The sequence below is a fragment of the Pseudorasbora parva genome, chromosome 2 (genome assembly GCF_024679245.1).
Source record: "Pseudorasbora parva isolate DD20220531a chromosome 2, ASM2467924v1, whole genome shotgun sequence".
In the NCBI taxonomy this organism is placed as follows: Eukaryota; Metazoa; Chordata; class Actinopteri; order Cypriniformes; family Gobionidae; genus Pseudorasbora; species Pseudorasbora parva.
Genome location: NC_090173.1, coordinates 44,231,636 through 44,259,137, shown reverse-complemented (window position 1 = coordinate 44,259,137; position 27,502 = coordinate 44,231,636). Strand labels below are relative to the sequence as shown.

Sequence of the window (27,502 nt, the reverse complement as noted above, 5' to 3'; positions counted from 1 at the left end):
ACAGGGGCCGCTGTGGCGACGCGTGTCCTGTCGTCGAGTCGACTGCTGTCCCGGAAACGCTTCCTTTCGAGGCTCAAGATAACCCGTAAAGATGCCGTCGATCGAATTCGACGAGTAAGTTTTTCATATCGTTTTTATTGACTCTTACTCCTTGTTTATAGGCATTTAATGGCTTGTGTTTTTCGACAGCTCAAAGCCGAGCTGGGCTGACCAGGTGGAGGAGGAGGGAGATGAAGGTACGAGGCCGCAGCGCAGCCTAACGCTTATACACCACACACGTGTTCAAAACCTCTTTCATTAAACTACACTCATTACATTAAGACATATGAGAACATACTGTAATTTTCACAATAATGGTTGTGTTTATGTGTGTAAAGTACGTGAGCAGGACAGCTGGCTGAAAAAGGCAGCTGCGCTATGTGTTATGCTACTGTGTGTGTGCATTATATATATATATATATATATATATATATATATATATATATATATATATATATATATATATATATATATATATATATACACTTTATTGTATAGTTCTTTGTTCAATGTACTATACTATACTATGTTCAATGTACAATGTACTATTTACATGTCAGTAGTGACAATTAGACAAATTGAGTAAAAAATAGATGCACAAAAACATTTTTTTTAATATAATTTGAATAATCTTTAATTTTTATTTTTTTTACAATTTACTTGAATATGTGAAAACACTAAGCATATTCATTCCATGCAGTCAATTAATTACAATTAATAAAACTTAAAAAAACAAAAAATTATATAGTACATACTGTGACTGCTTGACCTGCCATGTGAACTAACATTAGAAACACATGTATAAGGGTTCACTTCACCTACAATATTTGTTAACAGGTTCACTGCCTTCGCCAAAAGAGACTGTCAAAGGTAACATCAAGACTGTCACAGAATACAAGATAGATGAAGATGGCCAGAAGTGTAAGGTCAGCAGAGTTGTACATTATTTTTATGAATGATACTGTATTTGTGAAAGGGTTCGAGTCAGATTTTATATTTATTCTTTGCTCCTTTATTGTTCAGATTATCCGGACGTTCAAAATTGAGACGCGGAAGGCCTCCAAAGCAGTTGCCAGGAGGAAGGTATGTCTTAATTTGTCTTTAGTATATTTATATCAAGGCCTGTCAAGATCATGAGTTTTGTGTGCAGCGCTAATAAACTCAACCAAACACATTCTTTGAGAAAGAATAAATATAATATTACAACTTACAATGGCACAAAAGGCTGTGAATGCACAAGCAAACTTGAATGCGCTTGTCATGGTGTAACTTCTCTCAACAATGGGCGAAAAACACAACTTTAAAGTGTTCTCATTATAATTTGATGTGGTTTATATGTTAGACTTGAATGTTATATGTTAGACTTGCACATGTTGTATTTGAAAATGTATTTTCCTTTTCAAAGTGATTCCAATCATATTTTGAGCAATTCAAGCCCATCATGACAGACAACGCGTTTGTCTCAGCTGAAGGAATACATTATTTATCGGCTTCAATATATCGGTCAAATTTTCTTATTGGACCAATAACATAAAAAAAATCATAATTTATCCGGCAATAAAAATATGTTGCCGATATATCGTGCATCCGTGTACGCTGAATAGGCTCTTATGATTCACTTAAATGCTATAAATTATATTTATTTATACCTTTGTTTGTTTAAATACTCTATTCTGATTGGCTGGAGGGTGTGCAGTAAAACTGTTTAATGCACAGGTAGTTCGAGTCAGTTTTTTTACAGTTCGAAGTTAATCCGCCACAATAAACATTAGTAACCATAGTAACACATTTACGCTTGCAAACAGAGTGACAGTGGCAGTATCAACCATAGATATGTATAACATAGCCTATCTATGGTATTAACATTAAAGGGTTAGTTCACCCAAAAATGAAAATACTCTCAATAATCACTTAACTTACCCTAATGTCATTTGATGCCCGTAAGACCTACATTCATCTTCAGAACACAAATGAAGATATTTTTGTTGAAATCCGATGGCTCAGACAGGCCTTCATTGACACCAGTGTAATTTTCTCTCTCAAGACCAATAAAAGGTACTAAAGACGTCGTTACAAAGCCCATCTCACTACAGTGGCTCTACAATCATTTTATGAAGCGACGAGAATAGTTTTTGTGTGCAAAAAAAAAAAAAAACTTGTATAGTGGTGGGCCGATTTCAAAACAGATTTAAACGGTCATAAATCAGTGTATTGATTCATGATTTGGATCACCAATGTCATGTGATTTCATCCGAATCATGAATCAATACACTGATTTATAACCGTTCAAATCTGTTTTGAAATCAGCCCATCATTATATAAGTTATTTAGTTTTTTTGCATAGCTCTTACAGATTTAAAACTTTGCAGAACGTTTTCATTCACTAAGAACTGTTAAACACAACATCAAAGGTAATTAAAAAAAATCTATAATAGGGTAACTTTACACTGCACAATTATTGTGAACCACAATAAGATTTAGACAATCAATAATCATGACCGGCCTATTTATATATCCATTAAAATGTACTGTTTTTATATATATATATATAAAACATTTTTGAGAGAGAGAGATTGATTTGTCATTTCCCAACAGAACTGGAAGAAATTTGGCAACTCTGAATTTGATCAACCAGGTCCAAATGTTGCCACTACTACAGTGAGTGATGATGTCTTCATGACCTTCATCTCCAGCAAAGAGGTATGATGATGATGGTGATGAGCTCCCAGTTTTTGCTCTGATCCATATTAAGAAACTGTTGTGTTGCTGTGTTTTGTAAGTCAGTTCTGACTTTTGATGTATTTTAGTCCTTTGACGTGTTTCACTTCCCTGTTGTACCAATGCCAACTTGAAGTGATTCTCCCCACTGTTTTCCAGGACTTGAATGCTCAAGACCAAGATGAGGACCCTATGAACAAGCTGAAAGGACAGAAGATTGTGTCCTGCCGTATCTGTAAGGGGGATCACTGGACCACTCGCTGTCCGTACAAGGACACGCTTGGTCCAATGCAGAAGGAACTGGCCGAGCAGTTGGGCCTGTCCACGGGAGAAAAAGAGAAGGCAGCAGGTACACTGCACTTCATGTCATGTTAAAGGGTTAGTTCATCCAAAAATGAAAATTTGATGTTTATCTGCTTACCCCCAGTGCATCCAACATGTAGGTGTGTTTGTTTCTTCAGTAGAACACAAATGAAGATTAACTCCAACCGTTGCTATGTGCCAGTCATATAATCATGTGAATGGGTAAGGTTCTATGAGAGCAAAACATACAAACAAAAAAACATGCTTAGGCAGTGTGCACAAAAACCCTGCTGCTCCTAATGACACATTGATTTCTTAAGACACGAACCGATCGGCTTCTGTGAGAAACCGAACAGTATTTAAATTTTTTTTTTTTTTTTACCTCATATCCCGACGAGTCTCATCAAGTTTTCTAATCGGCTGTAACTTCCATCTGATGAGGTCAAGCTGAAGCAGTCATAGATATATACTATGTAGATACCTCATTCGATTGATCTGCACAGGCACTAATGTGGTGTCTATATATATCTATTATGATTGCATAGATATTGTTCGGTTTCTCACAGAAGCCGATCGGTTCGTGTCTTAAGAAATCAATGTGTCATCAGGAGCAGCAGGGTTTTTGTGCACACTGCCTAAGCATGTTTTTTTTGTTTGTAGGTTTTGCTCTCATAGAATTGTTACCCATTAACCCCATTATATGAGTGGCACACAGCAATGGTTGGAGTTAAAAATCTTCATTTGTGTTCTACTGAAGAAACAAACACACCTACATGTTGGATGAACTGGGGGTAAGCAGATAAACATCACATTTTCATTTTTGGGTGAACGATCCCATCAGGCATATCTTGGGAGTCTGTATTTTTATTTTATCTTTTAAATGTGTATTTTTTATTTATTGTTTGATATCCAGAGCCTGAGCCTGCCCAACCGGTCCAAAGCAAGACTGGAAAGTATGTCCCCCCCAGCCTGCGGGACGGTGGTACGCGCAGAGGAGAGTCCATGCAGCCTAACCGCAGAGGTGTGTGTTTGACATGCAGATCTCCTACACTGATGTTCTCAATCAAGAGGACTAATGCTAATGTGTTGCTATTTTCTCTGCAGCTGATGATAATGCTACAATCCGTGTGACCAACCTTTCTGAGGACACCAGGGAGACAGATCTGCAGGAGCTTTTCAGGCCTTTCGGCTCCATCTCTAGGATCTATCTGGCCAAGGACAAGAACACAGGCCAGTCTAAGGTGAGAGATGTGAAACATGACCATAACGGTTTCTTCTTCAAATGACAAATAAAGCAACAAGAAGTAAAAGATCCAAGCTGACTTGTCTGCTCATGAACAAAACAGGAACATGAGTTTAATAGTTAACCTAAAAATAAACCTATTTGCTCACACTTGTTTTTTTATAAAAATGACTGTAATAGTGTAAGCAGGGCCGTGTTAAGCTTTTGCGGGGCCCTTCCCCCCCACCCGATTACAGATTATTGTCAGCATTACAATACACCCTTTAAATGTCACGTTTAAACTAGGGGTGTGCACGAATATTCGAATAGTCGAATATTCGATCTATAATTAACATTCGAAAACTAAAAATACTATTCGAATTTTATTTTGTTAATTGGCTGGCAGTAAATGCAGTTGTAGCAGATATCAAGTGGTACCCTCAGGACAGAAGGCCAGCCAAAACATGGATGAGATGAAGGATGTACATTTATTTCCTTTAAAAAAAAAAGTAGGTTGGAGCAAAATTAGAAAACACACACACTGGAAGGCCTACTGTCTCACTCCGCACTTCCCCGTCTGCATTCACAGTCAGACTGAGCGCGAACGCTTAAAGGGGAAGCGATAACGCATCCTAAGGTGCGCCACTAATTAAGGCCCCACCTACAACAATTGGTAGGAACTCCCGACTGGAACCATTGAAAATTAAACATAAATAACAATGAAAGGGTAACATTAAGTTTTGATGAAGTTAACACATTTACAAAAATATTTCTTTCAACACAAATAAGGTAAGGTAAAATAAAATAATAAAAGTAGGATGACATAAAATAAGTCACAAGCAACTGGCTACACTGACTCAGTGAGAAATCCCTCTAAATCTCGCAGTTATAACTCAATCCACTGGGTGGCGTTGTGGAGCAGGTTTATAAGTTAAGTGCATTTGTTCACAATGTCGTCGTCTGCCTCGAAATGTTTGGAATTACTTCAATGAAAATTGAAAATGCTGTTACAAAATGGAGTTACTTTTGATGAAATCAATTACTGAAACTGAGTTATAATAATATCACCACCACAAACGAGAATTACATGAAATTCAAACAGTGGAATGAGCGATCACTGCTCAGGAGTGCAGGTAAGCTCATCTGTATCCCGAGTGAGAGTGAGATAACTTATGATAGCAAAATGATCTTGAGACAAATGCTTCCTTTAAAGTTCTTTGAGGGTTTATGAACAGAAAACACAAAGTTCTTCACTCAAACTTCACTTAACCGTTATCTTTGTCTCCGCAATGCCTGTCAGTGGCGCATTTTCTCACCCGAGAATAATATCATCATCCAATAATATTATAGTTTCTCTCTACATGAAAATGTGAAACAATACAAAGTAAACACATCAGCCATATCAAACACACACACACAGGTCGGTAGGCTATAGCCTATTGACGTGTGTGTGTGTGTGTACGTCATGCTAACTGACGTGCTCTGCGCTCATGCTTCTTGAGCTTATAATGCTTTTGTTCTCTAGGCATTTTTTTACACACTGTTTAATGTTTTAAAAACCTTGAGATATAATGTAAGCGTGTTGTGTACATTGCCTAATTATAAGCTTGTTCAGAAATGGTGACGACATGTTTAGAGAAAAAAAGAAAGAAACATCTCTCTCATTTTCTCAAAATACCTAATTTAAATAAACGAATATTCGATTTTTATGAGCCCAAATATTCGAATACAATATTTTGGGAAAATGCCCATCCCTAGTTTAAACAACGTTTTATTCAATTAATCACTTTATATTTATTATATATTACGAACTTTATTTCTCCACCTTCAAGAAAGGATGAAAGCTTTCCATTATTTCCTATTTACTCCCTATTTACCTAAATGTGTCTGTTTTCTTGCTTTACCCGAGGCAAAAAGTCATTAAATCAGATTAGTCTTTAAATTACATGAATCTGTCGTGAAATAACCAGATTTTCACTTTATTTTATTTTAATGCGAACAACGTTCTATCACTTTAATTCAGCGCGTCCAGCACAAAATAGACTCGGTGTAGAAACGATCGACGCGCTGCTGCAGACGCACCGCTCCTGGAAAGCACTGCCGGAACGCATCCGTGTGCAGTGAGAAAGCTGAAATCCGTTAACATTGGGATATAACAGGCGATCTATTCGTGATCAAACTATTTGCGTTGCAGATCCAAGCAGTTCATAGGAGTCATTTGTTGGACTACTACACAATAATAGAAAGACGTGTTTTATTGCTATTATCTCATCACATTTGAAGTGCCGCTAATGTAAATTGGTAGAGGAACAATTTATATTTTATGCATTGGGAATTTGGGATACACATAGCTGCCTGCTGGGGTGGCAGTGGTCTTTCTTTTAGGGTGGCAGTTGAAACCCCAGTAGATCCGCCCCGTCATATTTTCTTACATTTTCATTCCACATGTTGAGGTGACGATGTACTGGGTGTCCGCTGTGAATCGATTCGGGTGTGACAACGATGCTCAACGTACGCATACCTACATCGGTCAAAAAAAAAAAAAAAAAAAGGATAACGCAAAAGAGAATTGTCTCGGGGGCCCCCTGGTGTTCGGGGCCGCCCACTAGGATAACGCGGCCCTGAGTGTAAGAAATGCATGAATCGCCATATGAGTCCATATGAGTTATTCTGTAATAACTCATGCGTGATTCTTCTGAAGAAATTAATGTAACTTCTTTCTCTTTCACTCCAGGGCTTTGCCTTCATCAGCTTCCACCGCCGTGAGGACGCAGCCAGAGCCATCGCTGGTGTGTCTGGCTTCGGATACGATCATCTCATTCTCAACGTGGAATGGGCCAAGTGAGTGCTCCATAGTCTAAACTGAAGGCGCTGATGTACTCTCAGCGAAGTTCGTTTTTGTTCTTCGATGTGAGGGAGTATTTTTCAGGCGGTACTTTTTACTGCGCAGAGTCAAAGTGCTATCAGAAGTTCTATTCCGCCATACATTATAGTTCTCCTTTTTAATCCATTTAGGATTAAACTAATCTCCTTTTTAATCCACTTTTAGTCCACACGGAGACGCGTTTAGCTGTATACGTATAAATTTTGTACCGTATCAGCGTTTCGTCCACACGGAGCCGGCGTTTTAGAAGCATGCATCCGATATTTTTCGAAACCGGGTCCCAAAGCGGATAAATCTGGAAACGCTCATCTTCCGTCTTTGTGTGTACAGCAAATCCGTATATTTTCTGAAACGGTGATGTCAGGTGTTGGGGTAGGTGTAGGCATTAATAAAACACATCTGTTAAGTAGCAAATGTATTTATTGTTATTTTATTGTGATATTTTGCATCACCTCCGACCACTGCTATACCCCTGCTAGCCACAACTCTTCTTCTCCGTTTTAAGTGTATTTCTGTGGCAGAATTACAGCGCCACACACTGGCTTGGCATGCAAACTACATAGTTTTTAGTCCGTTTTTGTAATCTCGTGTGGACGCAGATATTTCTTGAAACAAGGGGAAAAAAAGATCAGATTGGGAAAGCGCTGGCTTCGTGTGGACAGGGCCTTAGAAAAGCGCCACATTTTATTTTATGTCACCATACTTGATAGTTCAACTATTCGTGTAACTGTAATTAGATGGGGAAAACGTGGAGGTGTTTAGTCGCTTCTAACTTGATCTCTGTTTGGTACCATAGTGAATGAACTGGGCTAAGCTAAATGCTATCAGAATGTCACCGCGCTTTAGAGCAATTAAGTTCATGCACTGAGACGAGAGGGGTATGTATCAACTCTTAGTTAAGGGAATAACATCGTTTAATATGAAGCGTTGAAGGATCCCTTTAAGAAACCATCGACTTACAGCGATGTGGATATGTTTACATAAGCTCTACAATTCAACACTCCAGTCACATCACTTTATTTATTTGCCACTGTTTACAATATACAGCAATAAATTGCAAGCAGCTTTAGTTTTAAACATGAACAAAACGTTGTCAGTGCTTTCAGTTAGAATTACAACTTATAAATTGGCTCCCCAGTGTTCATATTTTGTAACTCTCATCTGACCTCAATGGACAGAAGAAATAAACAGGAAGAGATTTCCAAGTCAAAGGAGCGGCGCCGCAGAGCAAGCAGTTTCCAACTCTCCTGACAAACTTTTTGGCCTTATTTAGTTTTAAGTAAATCAGCGCCTTTTAGAATCTAAATCAAGCAGTGTAGCTGTTATCTCTGATCTAATCTTGTTTTTTCTTTGTCTTTCCAGACCATCCAACAACTAAGTTCCATAAATATTCCAGGAGATCTAGAGCTGTTCTCCAAATTGTACAAGGGAGTGATCCAAATAAATGCAAATTATAAAACATCCAGTTGTCTATTTTGTTCCTCAATTTGTCTTCGATTAGCTTGTTTTCAAGTACTTGCAATGATTCACTTACAAATAATAAGGAACGAATGGCGATATGGCTTTGTTAAATGTTCTTAGGGGTACATAGAAATGTGGGGGGAGGAATCCTAGAGGCAGTCTTGAAGATGAACATCATTAAAGACAGGGCAGAAACCACCATAGTATGTATTTAATATATTCTTGATGCTGCACTTTATGCACTGCCCTTGTTAGGGTGAAAGTTAAGTTTTTTTTAGGGGGGCTTCCTCAGCGGTCCATAAGACGGACAGTAGTGAAGTGTTCAAGTACTTTTTTTCAAGTGTCACAAATTGCAACATTCCAAAGCATAATGTGTTTTTTTGTTTTTAACTGCACTAAGTTGCATATTGAATATCATTTAATACTTAATTACATTTAAAATATAGTACTTTACCTGTACTCAGATAAGAAATTATATAAAATAAAATAAAAATGTAATTAAAGGTAATTTATTTTTAATAAAGTCTATTTATGAAAAGTAGTGCAGTAAAAAGGGATATAAAAGCGTGTACGTTCAAGCCGAGGGAAGATGTAAATAGATTAACGGTTATTATTTGTTTTTAAGACCAACTGTAATATGTTACTTTACTGACATAACTGACAAAACCTTAGTTACGAATCATAGTTTATGATTCACCGTAATCATAAAAAAAAAAAAATAATTAGCAAGCAAAGTAGTGCTCAAAATATAACAAAATGTACAGGCTGAGCACATTAATGGCCATGTAAAATAAATTTTGAATTAAAGGCGTGCAACACCAGTAACGCATAACGTTAGAGTATTATTTGATTGTCTATGGAGTAAACAGTGTGACCAGACGTCCCCCTTTGCCCCAAGTATGGGTAACTGCAGCTTGGAGTAATGGCCGGGCGTGCCGAACGGTTTCTCATTGGTCGCAAAAGCAAACAATCATATAAAACCAAATTCCATTCTTTTAATGTAAAAACATGAATGATATTAAACGGGGGGTGAAATGCTGTTTCATGCATACTGAGCTTTTTACACTGTTAGAGACTTGGATTCCCATCCTAAACATAGATGGTTCAAAACCTAATGTTGGGCGTTTGATGGAGTATTTGTGTCAAAAATACTCCTTCCGGTTTCTCACAAGCAGGGCCGTTTCTAGCCTTTCTGGCACCCTAGGCAAGATTCAGAATCTTGTTGGGGCGGGGGCTCACTGGCGCCCCCCAGCTGTTGGCGCCTAGTTTGCCTATGCCTAGAAACGGCACTGCTCACAAGTTTCGGAGAGTTTTTTTTCGAGTATGGGTCGGCTTGACGTTAATAGATCGGAAGGTCCTTGTATGGGCCGTACGGGCTCTTCTTCCGGTAGGGTGCGCGCGTGACTAGAGCGAGAGGAAATGCACGCCCATAAACACTCCACGCCGCGCTCCACTTTATTCCTGTGGGTGACATCAAGCGACTTCAACGCTTCAGCACAGCATTCCGGGAAGGCAGCGCTGCATTTGAACCGATTTGAACGCAGAAATGACGGGAAGCTTCACAACATCGCTTCAGTCGCGTCGCAAAAGTGGATCTCCACGGTCACTGCTGTCAGGACTTCACCAAATCATACCAAAGAAGTGTGTTTTTGACGGAGCGGTCCCAGCGATAAAGGTTCGGTCCTGCTTTGGAAGCAGCCGGTGAGTAAAACTGCTTCAAATGTCTGTGCTGTCGGCTATCGCCGCGTGAGTAAACATCAGTAAACGACACGATCGCGTGCTTCGTCATTCAAATGCGCTAACGGTTACTCCATTGCTGTTCTATGTATAATGTTACGCTAGTCTGACGTGCAAAACCGTTTTGCTTGCTACTGTTAAGGTTTAGTCGCATACAATAGTCCATAAACCAAATCATGTCCTCATAAACTGCGAGTAAATCCACACATATGTTGACAGGCCACTAAATACAGTACATAACACAGAGACGGACATCCTGGTGTTGCCGTTTCTCCTGTTCAATTTATTTCAGCCTCCGAATGTGATTCTGGATCATATCTATTAGCTGAGATCGATAGCAATGCACCGCCCACATAATACGCCTCCAGGTGCTCGTTTTTTCCCGGAAAGACTCAGTACAGCCCATATTTCTTTTATAAGTATAATAAAACTAAAGACTTTTCGGAGATATGAAGGATGCAATACTACTCTATAGGTACTCAAGATTGACATGAGATTGACTGAAACTGAGTGTTTCACCCCCCCTTTAAGAACATTTGATTTAAAAAAAAGAAGTTTTTTTTCCTTTTTTCAAAAGTATGTGGATGGCGTGGATCTACGTTACTAATGGTTACTAACGTCATCACTGCAATTTTTGGTCCAAGTTTATCAACCATCAAAATTAATGATCAAAAATGATTATTCTTTGTTAACGTTAATTTCAACATACCAATACACATTAAAATACATTTACTCTGAATATGTACAGCTTTATTTTATTTTGCTAACAAAGATTAATACTGTATCAAATGTATTGCTCATAGTTAATACATTGTTAAATGAAACCTCAAAATCTTACCCTAAAAACCCAGATAAAGCCTGATAAAGACTACAGTGGGTATCGAAAGTTTGCGCACCCCAGGTAAAAATTTGTATTAATGTGCATAAAGAAGCCAAGAAAAGATGGAAACATCTCCAAAAGCCATCAAATGACAGATTAGATATTCTTATAAGTCAAAAAAAGTCACATTTTATTTCCATCATTTAGACTTTCAAAATAACAGAAAACAAAAAAAATGGTGTCTGCAAAAGTTTGGGCACCCTGCAGTTACTTTGTACTGCCCCCTTTGGCAAGCTGAGACCTGACAGTGTCATGGATTGTTCTCAATCACCGTCTGGATAGAGCAGGTGATGTCCATCTCAAAGGTTTTAAATGCCCAGACTCATCTGACCTTGCCCTAACAATCAGCACCATGGGTTCTTCTAAGCAGTTGTCTAGAAAACTGAAACTGAAAATAGTTGACGCTCACAAAGCAGGAGAAGGCTATAAAAAGATAGCAAAGGGTTTCTGATGCCAATATCCTCTGTTTGGGATGTAATTAAGAAATAGCAGTCATCAGGAAGAGAGTTAAAGCAAGATGTGGAAGACCAAGAAAAATATCAGACAGAACGGCTCGCAGGATTGTGAGAAAAGCAAGTCAAAACCCACGTTTGACTGCACGATCCCTCCAGAAAGATCTGGCAGACACTGGAGTTGTGGTACACTATTCCACCATAAAGAGATACTTGTACAAATCAATTGTTAAGCATGAGGGTGAATCGATCATGTTTTGGGGTTGTATTGCACGAAGTGGCACAGGGAACATTTCACGAGTAGAAGGAAAAATGGATTCATTAAAATTTCAGCAAATTTTGGATGCTAACTTGATGCAATCTGTGAAAAAGCTGAAGTTAAAGAGAGGATGGATTCTACAAATGGATAATGATCCTAAACACACCTCAAAATCCACGGTGGATTACATCAAGAGGCATAAACTGAAGGTTTTGCCATGGCCTTCACAATCTCCTGACCTCAACATAATTGAAAATCTATGGATAGACCTTAAAAGAGCAGTGCGTGATAGATAGCCCAGAAATCTCAAAGAACTGGAAGACATTTGTAAGAAAGAATGGGCGAAGATACCTCAAACAAGAATTGAAAGACTCTTGGCTAACCAAGCGTTTAAAAGCTGATATTTGCCAAAGGGGGCAGTACAAAGTAACTGCAGGGTGCCCAAACTTTTGCAGACACCATTTTTTTTGTTTTCTGTTATTTTGAAAGTGTAAATGATGGAAATAAAATGTGACTTTTTTTGACTTATAAGAATATCTAATCTGTCATTTGATGTCTTTTGGAGATTTTTCCATCTTTTCTTGGCATCTTTATGCACATTAACAAAAAAATAAATGTACCTGGGGTGCCCATACTTTCGATCCACTGTATATATTGTTGATAAACAAATTAAAATACATAACTGTTTAGTAACATTGAGAAAACAGTGAGAAAAGCCCACACAAATCTCTTTTCATTCACTCAGTTGTTACATCTCACAGTAACGTATCTGTTAAACAAAAATTAAATAAAATTATTAAAGCTTCAAGACATAACCACAAAGGAAATAAATGTATCCTTTTCCCAGGGACACCTTCCCAATTTTTGGTTCTTCTCATCCGGCATGCTGTTAAAATATCCTAGATTATTTATTTGGCAGTGTCACGTGTCTCATAATTAATAAAAAAAAAAAAACTAAAACGTGAAAAACTATAAAAACTAACATCTACACATGACTCACAGCCATTTAACATAAAATGAACAATGGTGTTAAAAATCCAAAGCACCACATGCCAAGTATGCATTATTAGATGTACATGTAGATTAGTACATGCAATGTTTGGTGACCTTTATGACCCTGGAGTTGTCTTAGAATGTCTTAAGCCCTATTTGGATGGGATTAGTTTAACATGGGGAAGTGAGGGTATAGTAATTTTACCTCAGGACGTCTGTAATATTAAAAGGCCAAGTCGATGGCCAGTCGATCAATTTGTCCGTAATTACCGAGATGAGTCGGATAGGATTTATTAAAAAAAAAAAAAAAAAAAAAAAAAAACCCTCTGGTAATTACTTTACCCCCATCTCCCCATGTTAAACTAATCCAGTCTGATTAGGGCTGTAAACAGCGATCATGAGAACAGCAAAATAAAAGTTCAAACTGACAATTCTCATTCTACATATTGGTTGATGTGCTTGAGCACAACAAAACTAGTATACTTATCTGAAAGCCGGGCTAATTGAATAAACAATTACTGCATTCCTGACATGGGTCAGACACCTCAGAGCAAATGCAGACATTGACTCTATCAAGAGATGCACTGCTTTAAAAAAAACTATTAAACTCAAACAAAAGGGATTGTAAATGAAATGCACCCCCTCCAAAATATAAAGTTAGAAAACTTTAAAGGGTTACTTTTTGTAATGTTGCTTTTTATATCGTTTCATCTGTTTGTAAGTGCAATAGGTGTCAAATGAAGTCTTAATTTAATAGATAAATTAACAGCATTACGACCACCTAGGAGTTAGTATTTTTTAAACGAAAACCATACTTTAAAGCTGGATCAATAAATTAAACTATTAAAAATGTATCAGACATTCCACTTGGGACCATTTAATCAGTTTCAGAAAAAAAAAAACCCATTAAAAACCATTGAATAAGAGCTTTATTTGAAATATTACAACATATAAAAACTACATAGAATTTAATACCACTGTTTCAGAGTGGGTAATTGCAAATACACGGTTAAAACCACATTTAGAAATTGATAAAACAATCACAAATGGCACTGCACAGACTGTCCATAGAAAAGCCACTAGAAGTGGCCAGGCTCTAGACCAGCTTATGAATAATGGAATGAGTTTAATGGACTGATGCATCAGACACTCCCAAACACAATGCAAATGAGTTGCGGTTTTATGACGAGATGGCTTTAATTGCAAACCTCCATCTTCTCCTGCTTTACAGGCTCTGAAAGAGGATGTTGAAAAGATTAAGCATTCATCCTCTCACTGACTGTTCAAACACTTAAACAAATGCGCACCTGTAGCATTCTCCTTCATTCTCTCCTGCACACATCTCTTAATCTCCAGGCCAATGGCTTTCGAGAGGGGTGGAGGCACAGCATTACCAACCTGAGAAATACAAGGACATTAGTATTACTTTGAAGTGTATACTTTTCACAAGAAATTAAAGGGTTTAGCACAGGCATCATACCTGTCTGTGTTTGTCTAGGATGTTGCCGAAGAAGCGATAGGTGTCTGGGAAGCCCTGTGAGCGTGCACATTCCCTGACACTCACCACACGGTGCTGCTCAGGGTGAAGGACACGTCCCTGGGGAAATAACACCTTAATTAACAACAGTGCCACAGCAACATGGTAGAAATTCTCATTTAATGGGTTAAGTCCACTTGTGAACAGAACAGGGGTTCAATAAAAAAATAAATTAAAAAAAAGGAACCTTAGTTCTCGGTCGTATCTAAAGCCACGTTTCCACCACAGGAACTTTACCCGGTACTCGGTGCGTTTTGACCGCAGGAACCTGGGTCTAAATGAAGTTCCGGGTAAATATTTCCCCCTCCAAACGGCCCTGCTCGCGAGGTAGTACTTTTTCAAAGTTCGGGAACTTGAGGGCAGGACTTGGGCGCTGAACATGCCGATTGGTTGAGCTCTCGCAGCATTTTATTTCAACCGGCATTTTTAAAAGTCTTTTGCGAGGTTCGTTCTGCGTTCAGTAAATATCAGTTTTGCTCTCTGTCTGATGGCGCGCGTTCGTCTCAGCCATCTCACGATCTCACGATGCTGCTGAATCTGCATATTAGTGCTCTTTTCTGTCGTTGTTAATTTCCTCTTTAGTAAACCTAACGTTATACAAAACCAGCAAAAGCAGCACAGCTTGAATCTTTTCCCTACTCGTTATTCATTTTATTACAGTCTATTTTTCACCATGTAAACGGCCTGATCCATTACTTTTAAGTGTGCGTCCTTACATGACGTGACAGTGCGCGCCGCGCTCATGTTGACAAGAGAGGAAAGCTCATTTTTCTGAGGGGTAAACTTTTTATTTCGTAAGTTATGAAGATAATGTTGGAATAAGGACTCTGCGTATATTGCCCCAGGCAGTTTTTACTTTAACTGCGCCTGACAGAAGAATTTTTTTTCTGAGATTATTACACTTTACAACAAATAAATAGCTTATTATATAATACTGTATTAGTCCTGGTGGCCGTTAAGAGTTGCTATGGCTGCAGTTAACATTCCAGCTGCTGGAGAAAACAGCGTTGACATTTTGATGCGGCAGACAAACTGCATGTGACAAAGTGATTGCGATTGAAAGTCACCACATGTAAACACCAGATCGGTTTTTATAATCGGTCTCATGTAAACAGTCCACTAAATCTTTCAATCGGTACACGCAAAAATGATTACTGTCCGTCACTGACTTTGAGCAGTCGTGCGCAGTCCTACATCACCGGACTAATTTGCCTAATCTTCTCGGAACTTTATCACAGTTGCAGGTCTGGGGGGAGAAAAGCCCCGTTTCCACCAAAATTACCTGGAACAATTTGTACCAGGAACTTTTTTACAGGAACTTAAGGTAAAACCTCAACACTATCATCCCTTACGTTATTGAACTAATGACACTGTAATTAGCTAAAAAGCATGTGCTGGTTACTTTTTTTTCCTGATTAAGTGCACACCTGAGTGTTGCTCACACACAGTAGACTTGCGTGGCATACAGTGGTTACAGTAACTTGAGGCGATGTCAAATAACAGTCACATGTTTCAGCATGTTACAATATATGGCTTGAGTTAATATATCCTATTCCATAATAAATTAAACAGAGAGAGGCCATTCATACTCTCCGTCTGTATGATAAACTGTTTGTGTGTAGCCAGTCCTGCCGCTGGCAGTCTTGATGCCCGTGGTGGCAAGCCGTGCGCGTGGGGTAGAGAATTTTTTGTGGTGCCCCCCTCAGCACTTGGTGCTCTATGTGCAGCCTATACATGTGCGCATGCGGGGGAAGGAGTTTCGATCTTCAAATAATTCCCAGCGATCTTCGAATATTTTTGCTTGAAATGCCCATCCCTACTCAACACATGGAAACCATTTAAGATTCTTTGAGTAGAAAAGACAACAAAAAAAAAGAAAAAAAAGTTTTGCTTTAAATCGTGACAGATTAGCATGTGGAATATGAAGGCAATACCTGCTTCCCCATAGGCTCAGGATTGGTTACTGTTGTGCTGAAGAACCCATCCCATTCCAGGCGGCCATACAGACCAGCCCAGTGGTTGTGGCGGTTGCCCGTGTGAGGCAGACACCAGGGAATCAATGTGTTGAACTGCCTGTCCGCAGGGTCACAGGGTTTTCCTAGTGCAATGAGACCGTAACTGGTAAGCCAGACTTTCATTCTTTGAAAAAACACAAAAGCTCCAACTTCTTAAAATTACAGACCATCAGCACAGGAACACACTCCTCTTAATGCCCCGGTGCCACTGCGGCCATTCTTCTTGTCGGGGTGGGTGTATCTAAGCTTTTTTGTGTTAGTGCCATCCCGCAGCCGCACCTCAATATTAGGCAGATCCCTCCAGTCAGAACCAGGAGCCAAAGGAATGTGGCGCATGCGGGCTGCGACCAGGGCGCTCATATCCTATAAAAATCACAAAAAACAATTATCAACCTGCTTAAGCTATGGTGCTTTCTCTTGTAAGACAATTTAGCAAATATTCAGAAGTAGTAAGCTTTTCTAGTATCTAACCCTTAAAGGTACCCTAGAATGAAAAAATGTTATTATTAACCTTGTCATGGTAAAATAAGAGTTCAGTACATGGACATCATTCTGAGTCTCAAACACCATTGCCTCCTTCTTATGTAAATCTCATACAGAAAAAACACCAAGAAGAACTAGGCGAAGCTCAACACCACACCAACTGCGACGCAGTTGCTGGGATCATTAATACATATGCTTCAAACATTTGCATATGCCAGCACATGTTCAATGTCAGGCGGAACTGCAGCTGAATCACATAAATAAGTCACGTGAGGATAGCGAAAATGGCAGCTCATGGACACAAATGTCATGTTCCAGGCTGTGCAGGGGATGTGAGGACACTTCTTACCCCTCCCAGAGATAAAAAAAAAAAAAAATTTAACCGGATACAGAAACAATTTAATTCAAAATCATTCGTTTGCTCGGCCCATTTGACCACAGACAGTTTTTCTAACCTGGATCAAGCAAGCGTCGCTCAGCATCTAAAACTGAAGAAAGGGGCAATTACAACTATATTTCAGCAAGCAGTAAGTAGTGATTTATCCACTTATTGACCGTCTAAATTTCTGATTAAATTGAAAGTTTCTTAAAGAAACTGCATTGTATAGATAAGATGCTTACAGAAACAATAGGAAACTTCAAGTAACATACAAAACTAGTATCTAACGACAAAGGTTAATATTTTCTATAACAAAATACAACAGTAGATACGCATGTCATACTACGTTAGTTTAGTTGCTTACAGATCGAACCTTCTAGCTAACGTCATCTCCATACTATTGGCTAGGCACGTTGGGGGAAGAGAACGCTGCCTTGATTTGTGGGTGGAGAAGCGTCGAACAAACAATGTTAACGGTTCTATTAGATTTTTTATGTTTATGATTAGATTATGACTTATAACAGTCAGAGCTACAATTGGGACTGTTGCTGATTGCTGGCAGCCACTGAGGACGTTCGCCGCTTTTCACCGCTTCTCTGCTGTTTTTGTTTTAATGACATTTCATGTTGCTCGCTGCAGCTGCTCTCTCTTCTGGGTGTCGGCTGCTCACAGGTGGTCTCCCTCGGGCTTGGACTGCATGGTGGCTGAGGTTTGCACTGGGCTAGCATCATTGGCATCCGGCATGTTGAGATGTTCCGCGTCTCGGCTGCGTCGCTGTTCTCTTACGTCGCGGCCGTGGAACGGCTTAGTTTTCGGGCACTTCTGTGGACTGTGCAGAAGTCCTTGTTTGCCTCCTGCATGGTGCTGCAGCGAACCCTTCATCTGGTCTTCAGATGTCATCCCTCGACGATGTCACCAGGAAACTGCCGAATTGGGAATATGTAGCAATAGAGCCTCTAGCGCTGGGAGAAATTTAAAACATGGAGTGGACCACAGTGTACTGTGGAGCTTACAGACACTTCCACCATCAGCTCTGTATTCTGTTCAGAAAAGCCTTGAACTGTTATGTGTTGGTTGGTTATTTGTATTCTTTATTTTTTACTTGTTATTAATTTGTTATTTTTTTCCTTTGTTGCACTTTGAGATTCTTTGGAATGAAAAGTGCGTTATAAATATCGTTTTAACTTGTATAATAGATTTTAGTCATTTAACAAGGTTTCTATTCATTTTGTAAAAAAAAATATTTATATTTGAGAACTGAAGTATGATGCTTTTGCACGCTCTTATTTCAGGGTACATCAGTCACTGCGTAGTCTACTGACCTTACAGATGTGGTCCCTCAGGATGGGCTGGTACTGAGAGCCACGAATGTGTCTCTGGAACCAGGACTGCGGCTCACCATTGTAGGAGATCTCCAGAGCTGCGGCTCCGTTACGGATCTCAGGGAGGTCGGACATGGTGTCCCGCACTGTAATTGTGCGATAAACGCCCCCATTTCCACTGGAAAAGAATAGCGCACGGTTGGTATAAACTGCAGATTTTAAAGAGACCCAAATATTAGCGTTCACAAATGCATACCGAGTCACATTGCTGATGTATCTCTTTTCGCCAACCACCACACTAAGAGAACATGCTCGTGGGGCAAACACATGGAGGGGTTCAGGGTAACGGGGCAGCTTTTCACCAGGGGCTGCAGCCAGGATGATCGCTCTGCGTCGGGTCTGGGCCACCCCATATTGCCCAGCCTGCAGAAGAAGGGGATAAGCAAGTTTAAAATGTGCATTCAATAATACTTTGCTCCAGTGTTTTAGCCCTTAAGAACAAATTAGAAAAAAAAAAATACAGGCAGATAAGGGGGCAAAGGGGATACAAGACCATTTAGACATCAAATTAGCACTTATAATTGACTATTTATTAAAACTTGCCTGTAGCACACCAAAGGTGCACTGGTACCCCATGCGCACCAGACAGCGCAGCGTGAGTTTAAGGACCATGGAGCGCTTGAAAGACACAAAGTTCCTCACGTTCTCCAGCAGGAAGAACTTCGGTCTGTAGTAGTCACAGTAACTGTAAAGAAAAGAATGATAAAGTAAACATCCAGCAATTGCATATTTCCAAATATGCAAAGTCTTATTTTACAGCAAGTCTCCTTATGCTGACCTCAGATAAGACACAACCAGAGAGTTCTTAAACTTGGAGTATGTGCGCGAGTTAAAGCGGTTCATTCCACTGAAACCTTGGCAGGGCGGTCCACCGCAGAGCATCTCCACATCACCCTTCTGTGGCAGCTTCTGTCCAAGAGAGTTTGTCTTCTCTCCAGACATCACCAGCTTCAAAAGGACATTACAATCCTCTGTGAAAACCGTGGTGCCTGGATTGTTCAACCTGAAGGCCTGAGCGGCAGGATCCCACATCTCTATGGCCCAATTAGTCTCAGAGATACCTGGTATTTGGGAAAAGAAACCGTACAAGCAAGGCTCTATATTTAGCATGGTTGTGTACTTATTCTTAGAACAAGTTAATTGGTTATTCACTTGGAGTAGTCATAAAATAAAAACCTTTCTATTCATTTTTGTAAATGTATAGGGTTGCTAACAGCCCGAGGTGTGCAAGTGTAAATGTTTTCTGTACAACAATTGCATCTTTAAAATGACAGTGCAATTCACCTTTATTCCACAAGGTGACAGCGTCTGATACACATTAACGTGACGTTTCACTCACCACAGACAGAAAACAATGAAAAAGTATGATCTGCAAAACTTGAAATGGCTCAGCAATTTACTCCAAGCAAGTACTAAACTTGACTGATCAAAATTATTGATTCTGAAGCTGTTGAAAATGATAGTTGAGAATTACAAATAAGAGCCAAATGCTGAATGTACTGGGAAATGAGCTGTGATGAGGACAGTGGAAGGGTTCAGTTTGAGCAGCTGTTTTAGTCAAGCCTCATTCTCCAAAAGGTAAAAATTAGTTCTACTGTAATTGATACATTAATTTCAGGAGAGTTTTACATAATTGTGACAGAGCCATCCATGTGAGATATAGGTCCGGGTATCTAAAGACCTGAATATGTAAGAATGATTGGCGAAACTGTGAACATTCATACATTTAAGGGTTAATTCCCAAAAAAGTCAATATTCATAGATGCAAACTGTAGGGATGGGACGAAATATCGTTTGACAAAATTTCGCGATACAAAACGTGACGAAACGCATCGAGGTCGAAAAAAATGGATCGCGAAATAAAGATAGATGGCACTGCTGCATGATTTGCGTATTATATACATAATTTAGTGTATTATGTGTGTGTGTGTGTGTGTGTGTGTGGGTGTGGCAGACATAAAACGCAGCGCGCATTTTCTGTTTGATCTGAGGCATAGTTGGAAAAAGTGAGAGCAGTCAGACGCGATGCAACAGCAAACATTAATAGGGAAAGAAAAGGGTTGACATTAGCATTAATATTCTAAACCAAAAATGCAGTTATTGCCTACATAAGCTACCATATTTTCTGTTTAACTTTTATAAGACTCCAGAAAGAAAAGTGTGTTTTTTCACTGAGCACATTCTCTGCAGTCTGAGCGCGATGCACTGCAGCTCACTCTCGCTCATGTCTGAGGTAACTCATTAACACCATAACCCCTTACAGAACACATGTTTTATTGAGCTAAATACATTACAATCGGCTAAAACTAATGCACAGGTTACTTTCCTGAACAAGCGCGCTCCCGAGTCGTCCGTGTTCTTCACACTGTCCACGTGAATCACGGCCCAGTTCGGCGCGCACACGCAAAATACCGGCAGTTCAATAGGGAATGCGGATCTCTTAAAGGGGCCACACTATATTCCTACTCGTGTAATATGGACCTCCTCCAGGTATGATGTGGTTCTGGTTCGCTCACTGGTACACATTAACAATTTTTCATACGAACTTTGGCCTCTTCTGAATTAAACTGCCAGTGTAAAAACTCCCTTTTATATTGTTAAAATGAGAGAAATCACTACTTCCTCATTATTTTTAAGTTTAGGCTTAAGAGACATGAACAATTTCTTAGATAAACATATCTATGACCTTTGATATGTCTAGTCTTCATGCTGTATTGATTATTATTGAATAAGTATGGTTTCACTAATAATAAATGTACATTTGCATAAAGCATGCATATTTGTCCATACCTATGTTGATTAGAATATTAAAAACTTAATTTAAACTTAATTTAAGATACATTTACAATTGCTAAAAAGGTGCGATTAAATTGCGATTAATCGCGAGTTAACTCATGACAATCATGCAGTTAATCGCTATTCAATATTTTAATCGGTTGACATCCCTACAGTGCCCTCCACAATTATTGGCACCCCTGTTTAAGATGTGGTCGCGGACTTCTAAAAATTCTCCTTTTTTTTTAAACAACATAGAACCAAAATGCAAAAACAGAGAAAAATCCTACCTTTCGTTTTAGTACATTACTTTGGTGGTAAAAAAAAAAAAAAAAAAATTCACAGATTTGGAAAGACTTTTTTTTTTGATATCGTATCGTGACGTATCGTATCGTAACCCTGGCATATCGAGGTGCATCGTATCGTGAGTTTAAGTGTATCGTCCCATCCCTAGCAAACTCCTCAGAAGAACTCCTCTCTTGTTTTATAAAGGGTTGTTTTGACTCGTTATTGAACGGTCATTAAATCTGTGTCATTCAATTGTGATTGAATTCAGGAAGACAGCACACTTAGATCACATGTTGCTTAACCATCATCGGTAATAAATACAAAGCTACATTTTTAAAGTCTTGCATCAGTATTTTAAGGGTTTGTGCAGCGCTTTAGATTTCTCCTCGTGTTAGTCAGTAAATAATATCCACCAATTGCAACTTAAACAATTCAGAAATCTTTTGAAGTTTGTGATTCCACCCATTTCTTTTTGGTCATTGCCTTTTAAAACCGGGCTACTTCATCCAGTTGGGCAAGTAAAATTCTCACTTGTCCTAGACAAGCCATAATGTTGAGCGCCGATTACAAGACACGCATAACAGTTCCATAAACTGGTTTTGAATAGAAGCCCAACCTGCTTGATGGAAACCCTCAGATAGACCACCACAGCCAGAGAACACATCCAGTGTGCGCAATTTGGGGACTGTCGGCTCTTGCGGCTCCTGATCCGGTGATTCCTGTGAGGCTGCTTTACCTTTCCCTTTCCCTGCAAACAAATCACAATGTACAATTTGGCTGCAATTTCTCTCCAGGTAGTCATGGTTTATAGTATAAACTGAAGTATAATTGAAACTGATTTGTATACAAATTAAATAATTTATAATAGTTCTATGAAAAACACTTAAAATGGTGGCTGTCATTGCATTTATTTAAATATTCATTATGCATTAAATAAAGAACTTTAAAAATATGTAAAATGGTTGCATATTTAGCAAAATGCTCCTCTCTGGAGTTAACATGCCGTTTTACTGACGTCTTTACGTGGCTGAAACACTGAACAGATACAGTAAATTGTACTCTTATCCTTTAACACACATTCAGAGGCTAATTCATGTTTATTTTGTGCTGTAACTGGTATTAAGGCAGAAGAAGAGATCAGTTCACCGTTGAGTGGGAGCGTTTTATGTCTTTGAATTGCATAAAATGGACGCAATTTGAAATCTGAGAGGTTTTATATGAATTGTGAAACACGATATCGATTAGTTTCACAATTATATATTTTTTTAAAAACAACCAACACATTGTTTATTATAAGAATAAGCTGCAGTTGTACAGTGATTCTATTCTTTTAAATTAGAAAGAATCTTAACTTGGCCATCATTAGTCATATTTGGTGTGAATGGGAATTTACACCATTACCTTTTCCCTTTCCTTTCCCCTTGCCCTTATGCACAGCTGACCGGGCATGATTGGGAGGATCCTCAAAGCTTTTAGTCCTGGCATTATAAGCCTAAAGTATAAAAGGAAAGTCAAACAAACACCAACTGGGAAACAGCCTTTCCCAAGCTGTACAAGAAAATAACAGCATCCAAAATAAGCATCAATATAGAACAGATATACATATACAAAACTAAGTCATGAGCTTAACCACAATACCAACAGTTTGCCCTTTAACTCTTTACCTCTAGGAAATAAAAGCGATCAGGTCCTCTGCTTGAATAGTCTTGCACACTTTCCACAAGATCCTCTGCATACTCGACACGACAGCGGCCCAGCACCTCTGCCATGTTCACGTTGACCTCTTCATCACTCCAGTAGAGTTGGTTTATGTCAGAGTGGTAGGCACCCTTTGGTCCTTTATGAGTGTTTTCAGGCCTGAAAGAAATGGTCATGTGAGAATCAGGTCAGTTCAAAATGTACAGCCTAAGGTGGAAACCCCCAGTGCTTTTAAATGTTTTAAAACAAGGTGGTTAACATGCTAGAGGGTGAAAATGTCACCTGTAGAATTTATAGAGGCGCAGTTTGATCTCGTTTGTGTCTGCCTTTCCATTGCTGCGCTTGTTGCAAAAGATTTCCTTGATGCGGCCAATGCGGAACGGCTCTGGAGCATCCAGGTTTGAGCCCTTTATGTAATCTGAGGACTTTCTGTAGTATTCTGGGTAAAGATCCTCATCAACATCATCCTTTCTGTGAGAACGCTTCACTGGGCTTGCAACCTTCACCCTAAGAGAGAAAACATTTAATAACACCTTTCAACTTCCAAACAGATTTAGACATTTAAAACAAAAAAAAAAACCACGTACGTGAAATTAAAAGCATCAGGGGGTAGATAGACGCTGTCCCCTACTCTGTACTGCTCCCCCTTCAGGCTAGCCAACCCATAGAAGACTTTAGAGTCACTCTCCTCATCCTCTAGGGGCTCATAGGCATGAGGTGCATCCTGAGCCTTTCGTTCCTTAATCCTTGTGCAGCTGCCACAGAACCTGCCATAAAACATGCATTAAAAGTGCATGTAAACAAAAGAAAAAAGCCACAGGAAAGCAAAGGAGTTTAAAAGCAGCACTCACTTATACTTGCAGTCCCCGGATGGTGTGATATTGGGAGGAGTCTCAAAGCGAGCACATTCACCTTCATAACAAAGCTGATAAAAGAAGCTTTTGCCATCATCGTCAATTACTTTGATGTCATCATCCATGCCACCCTGAAAGTATGCAAATATTAAAACCTCCGTCCAGTGCGTTACAAGCACAAACGTAGCTCAGACTTCAGCATCTGTACCTCCATGAACCAGTTTTCAGATGGAGCCTTGTAGAGGACATTGACCTTGCCCTGGACAAAACTCAGCTGTATGTCTTCACACTCATCCACAAGGAAGAGCTCAAGAGGGTCCGATGACTCTCCAAGCACAGTTTCGGTGCCACGGCAGAACCAGTGGGCATGAAACATCTTGTCACCATCATCCCACAATGCCGTAATCCTACAAATCAAAAAGAAACAGCTTATCATTTTGAGGTAATTATGCCAATATAAAAGTCTTTGGTTTATCCTCCCTGCAAACAACAAGTTTCCTTCAATAAAGGTTACCTGGCCAAGTAGAGGGGGTGTGATGGGTCATCAGGGCTGACAGACACACAATCCCCAACCTCCACCACCTCATTCTCCACACGCACTTTCATATAGTATTCCTTCTTTCCCACAGTCTGAAAGGACAATATCAATACTTTAAGTCCTAGAAGTGGACATCCAGATTCTCACTGCAAGTCAAAGATGACATACCTCGATGGGCTCTCCCACCCAGCTGATCTTATTCTTGGTTGGTTTCTTTTTCTTGGCTTGAGAAATTTTCTTTGTGTCTTTAAGAACTGGTAACACATCCTCCTCTTCTATATTCTCATCATCCTCAGCTTCTTTCACTGCCAGGTTGGGACACCTGGACAAGAGAAGATATCCATTTACATTTAACCTGGCAAACAAATCCAAGGCCAAAGACAGCTAGATAAACTGGCAGGAGAGAAATTAAACATCCAATTTTCATTCTATACAACAACTAATAGGGCTTCATTAAGTTAAATTAAGGACTAGGGTTGGTCGGGTAGGAGCTTTGGTAGTAAATCAACATTGAATACTCTGAAAGCTTTGGCACGAAGGGGCTGAACATTCTTTAATAAAAGCAGGAATCTCAAAGCGGCATGCCTCACGGGGGCAGGGCTTATGCTCCGTGAACAGAAACTGAACTAATAGTAGGGCTGTGCGATTAATTGAAATCTTAAATAAAAATAAAGCGATTTGAGCATGTGCAATTTCTAAAACGCTTAATAGCACGAACCAATCAGAATGCAGCGCGCCTAAATTGAGTGCGAGAACGGAACAGACCAGGCATAACATGGAAAAAAAAATTATAGGCTAATATTAAAACAAAGCCTAATGATGGACATTGTCCTTTATGGCAGCGGATATAATACAATAGACAGTTTTAGCCATACAGATGTGCAAGCAAGACAATTATAAACCATAAACTGTCAACTTTTATTTGTGTACACTCACAAAGGCCGTTGATTCAGAGAAAGGATTTTGCGTGCACTCACTCCAAATACTGTCTTCATTTCAATAATTTATTTAGTTTGTTTCTAAATTCAGTTCATATTTCTAACAAACGAAATTCAAAGCCAAAATAACAAAAGAACCTTTGAGTTGCCACCATGCAAATTCAAACATTGCATTCTTCTAATTTTAATGAACGCGTGGAAAACACCTATCCTTCCATTAAAAATAATGGCTATTGCGGTGATGGGATATACACAAACTTAACTAAAACAACCCAGACTAAAGTACAAAATTGGTATGATCACCCACATTAATCAGTGATTCGTGCCACGCAGTTGATCCAAAATAAGCTAGTGCCTGCAGTCATCCAAAAATATGATATTTGGGTCACGGTCAGTCGAGTTGTTTGAAATAAATGGCAATTAAAATAGTAGCCTACTAGACAATTTACTATGAAATCCATTGGCATGAGGATCCTCTGCGTTCCAGCATCAAAGTGCAGTAGTAAGCGCACATTCAGCACCTCAGGTCGAGAAGAAACAGTCTCAACCCAGGGACAATTGAGTCAATATTATTTCTACACAGCGCGAGGAAAGCTAAAAATAAGTAGGCTAATCTTCTGTTTTAGGCCTTATAGCCCTTTAACCCCTTTCCTGACACGGGACAAAATGCCCAACTGGGGATATCCTTTTTTTTTTTACGCTGTAGCCATTAAAATAGCTCAGTTTTGTTTTTATTGTCAAAATATTTATATTTCGTTTCTTTATTTTTAATTTAGAAAAATGTTGAGCAAATTGTGTGTTAAATTAAAGTGAAATTTTTTTTTTAAGTGTTGGCCAGCGACCGACTGAGTTAACCGCATGTTTAATCAATTTAACCTCAAATCAACTCGACTTGTCTAAAATCCATTTAGCAGAGTTTTGGCGTATACATACCACGACATTGCACATACTATTTATACGCATTTACATGTGATCAGGTTGGTAAAAGGCATTTTTGATGAGCTGAGGCAGGCTGATGCTGCTCGTGGCTCTCACAAACGAAACGAGCTAAACAATCCAAGCAAATAAATTTAAACACCTCCGCAAAATGAATGTAAATACGAGCTTCAATTTCTGTGGTATAAATTAATTTAACGGATTTCACGTCAACGAAAGCAAGTTTCATGATGCATTTTATTCAGCAACTCATTTCACTCATTTCTCATAAGCACTGGTAAGATCATTTAGCCATATAAAATATATAATTTATTTATGCCATGTCTGTTCTAGTGACATTTTGATAAAGCTCTAATTGGTTCCATTTAGAAATACATGTTTCAAATTCACACAGAATGCATTAATAACGGTAAAGCATGTTTGTTTGTGTAACAATAGCGATTAAAATCGGAGAAGGAAAAAGAAAAAGTAGTGTTGTCCATATCACACAGCCCTAACTACTGATACAATTCCCAGGTCCAGTATGTCCCAGTTTGATATAGTAAAAATTAACTAGAAATTAAACTGAACATGCTGCGTGAGCAGAGCGCGAGGCGCCACACAAACTGCAGCAGGAGTCAGAGCTCCTTCATCACAAGAGTGAGAAGCTAAAATGACGATCGCAAAAGATTTGGTTTCAAAAGCGAAATGTAAAAAGGCCCATTTAAGGAGTTTGTCACTGTACTGTCTTG

The 27,502-nt window shown here is 39.1% G+C and overlaps 2 protein-coding genes across 3 annotated transcripts in view; one reads left to right on the top strand and one right to left on the bottom strand.

Annotated features, from left to right (window-relative positions):
- eif3g (eukaryotic translation initiation factor 3, subunit G) lies at positions 1-8,627 on the top strand. Its single transcript, XM_067421402.1, has 10 exons — positions 1-114; positions 190-236; positions 877-965; positions 1,063-1,122; positions 2,635-2,739; positions 2,917-3,106; positions 3,974-4,081; positions 4,165-4,301; positions 7,017-7,123; positions 8,529-8,627. The coding sequence occupies exons 1-10, from the start codon at positions 92-94 to the stop codon at positions 8,542-8,544; spliced, it is 882 nt and encodes a 293-aa protein (XP_067277503.1). The 5' UTR covers positions 1-91; the 3' UTR covers positions 8,545-8,627.
- Positions 8,628-13,859: 5,232 nt separating this feature from the next.
- dnmt1 (DNA (cytosine-5-)-methyltransferase 1) overlaps positions 13,860-27,502 on the bottom strand; it is a 32,313-nt gene continuing 18,670 nt past the window's right edge. For both annotated transcript variants that reach the window (XM_067421270.1, XM_067421278.1), the window contains 18 exons: positions 25,066-25,219; positions 24,874-24,989; positions 24,568-24,766; positions 24,357-24,490; positions 24,093-24,272; positions 23,788-24,012; positions 23,472-23,664; positions 23,209-23,299; positions 22,424-22,555; positions 19,523-19,805; positions 19,288-19,429; positions 18,941-19,107; positions 18,685-18,862; positions 16,668-16,863; positions 16,420-16,583; positions 14,429-14,545; positions 14,256-14,346; positions 13,860-14,182 (listed from right to left, as the gene is read on the bottom strand). In XM_067421270.1, coding sequence (XP_067277371.1) covers positions 14,145-14,182; positions 14,256-14,346; positions 14,429-14,545; positions 16,420-16,583; positions 16,668-16,863; positions 18,685-18,862; positions 18,941-19,107; positions 19,288-19,429; positions 19,523-19,805; positions 22,424-22,555; positions 23,209-23,299; positions 23,472-23,664; positions 23,788-24,012; positions 24,093-24,272; positions 24,357-24,490; positions 24,568-24,766; positions 24,874-24,989; positions 25,066-25,219 — 2,800 coding nt within the window. In that variant the 3' untranslated portion in view covers positions 13,860-14,144. The remainder of the gene's footprint in view (positions 14,183-14,255; positions 14,347-14,428; positions 14,546-16,419; positions 16,584-16,667; positions 16,864-18,684; positions 18,863-18,940; positions 19,108-19,287; positions 19,430-19,522; positions 19,806-22,423; positions 22,556-23,208; positions 23,300-23,471; positions 23,665-23,787; positions 24,013-24,092; positions 24,273-24,356; positions 24,491-24,567; positions 24,767-24,873; positions 24,990-25,065; positions 25,220-27,502) is intronic.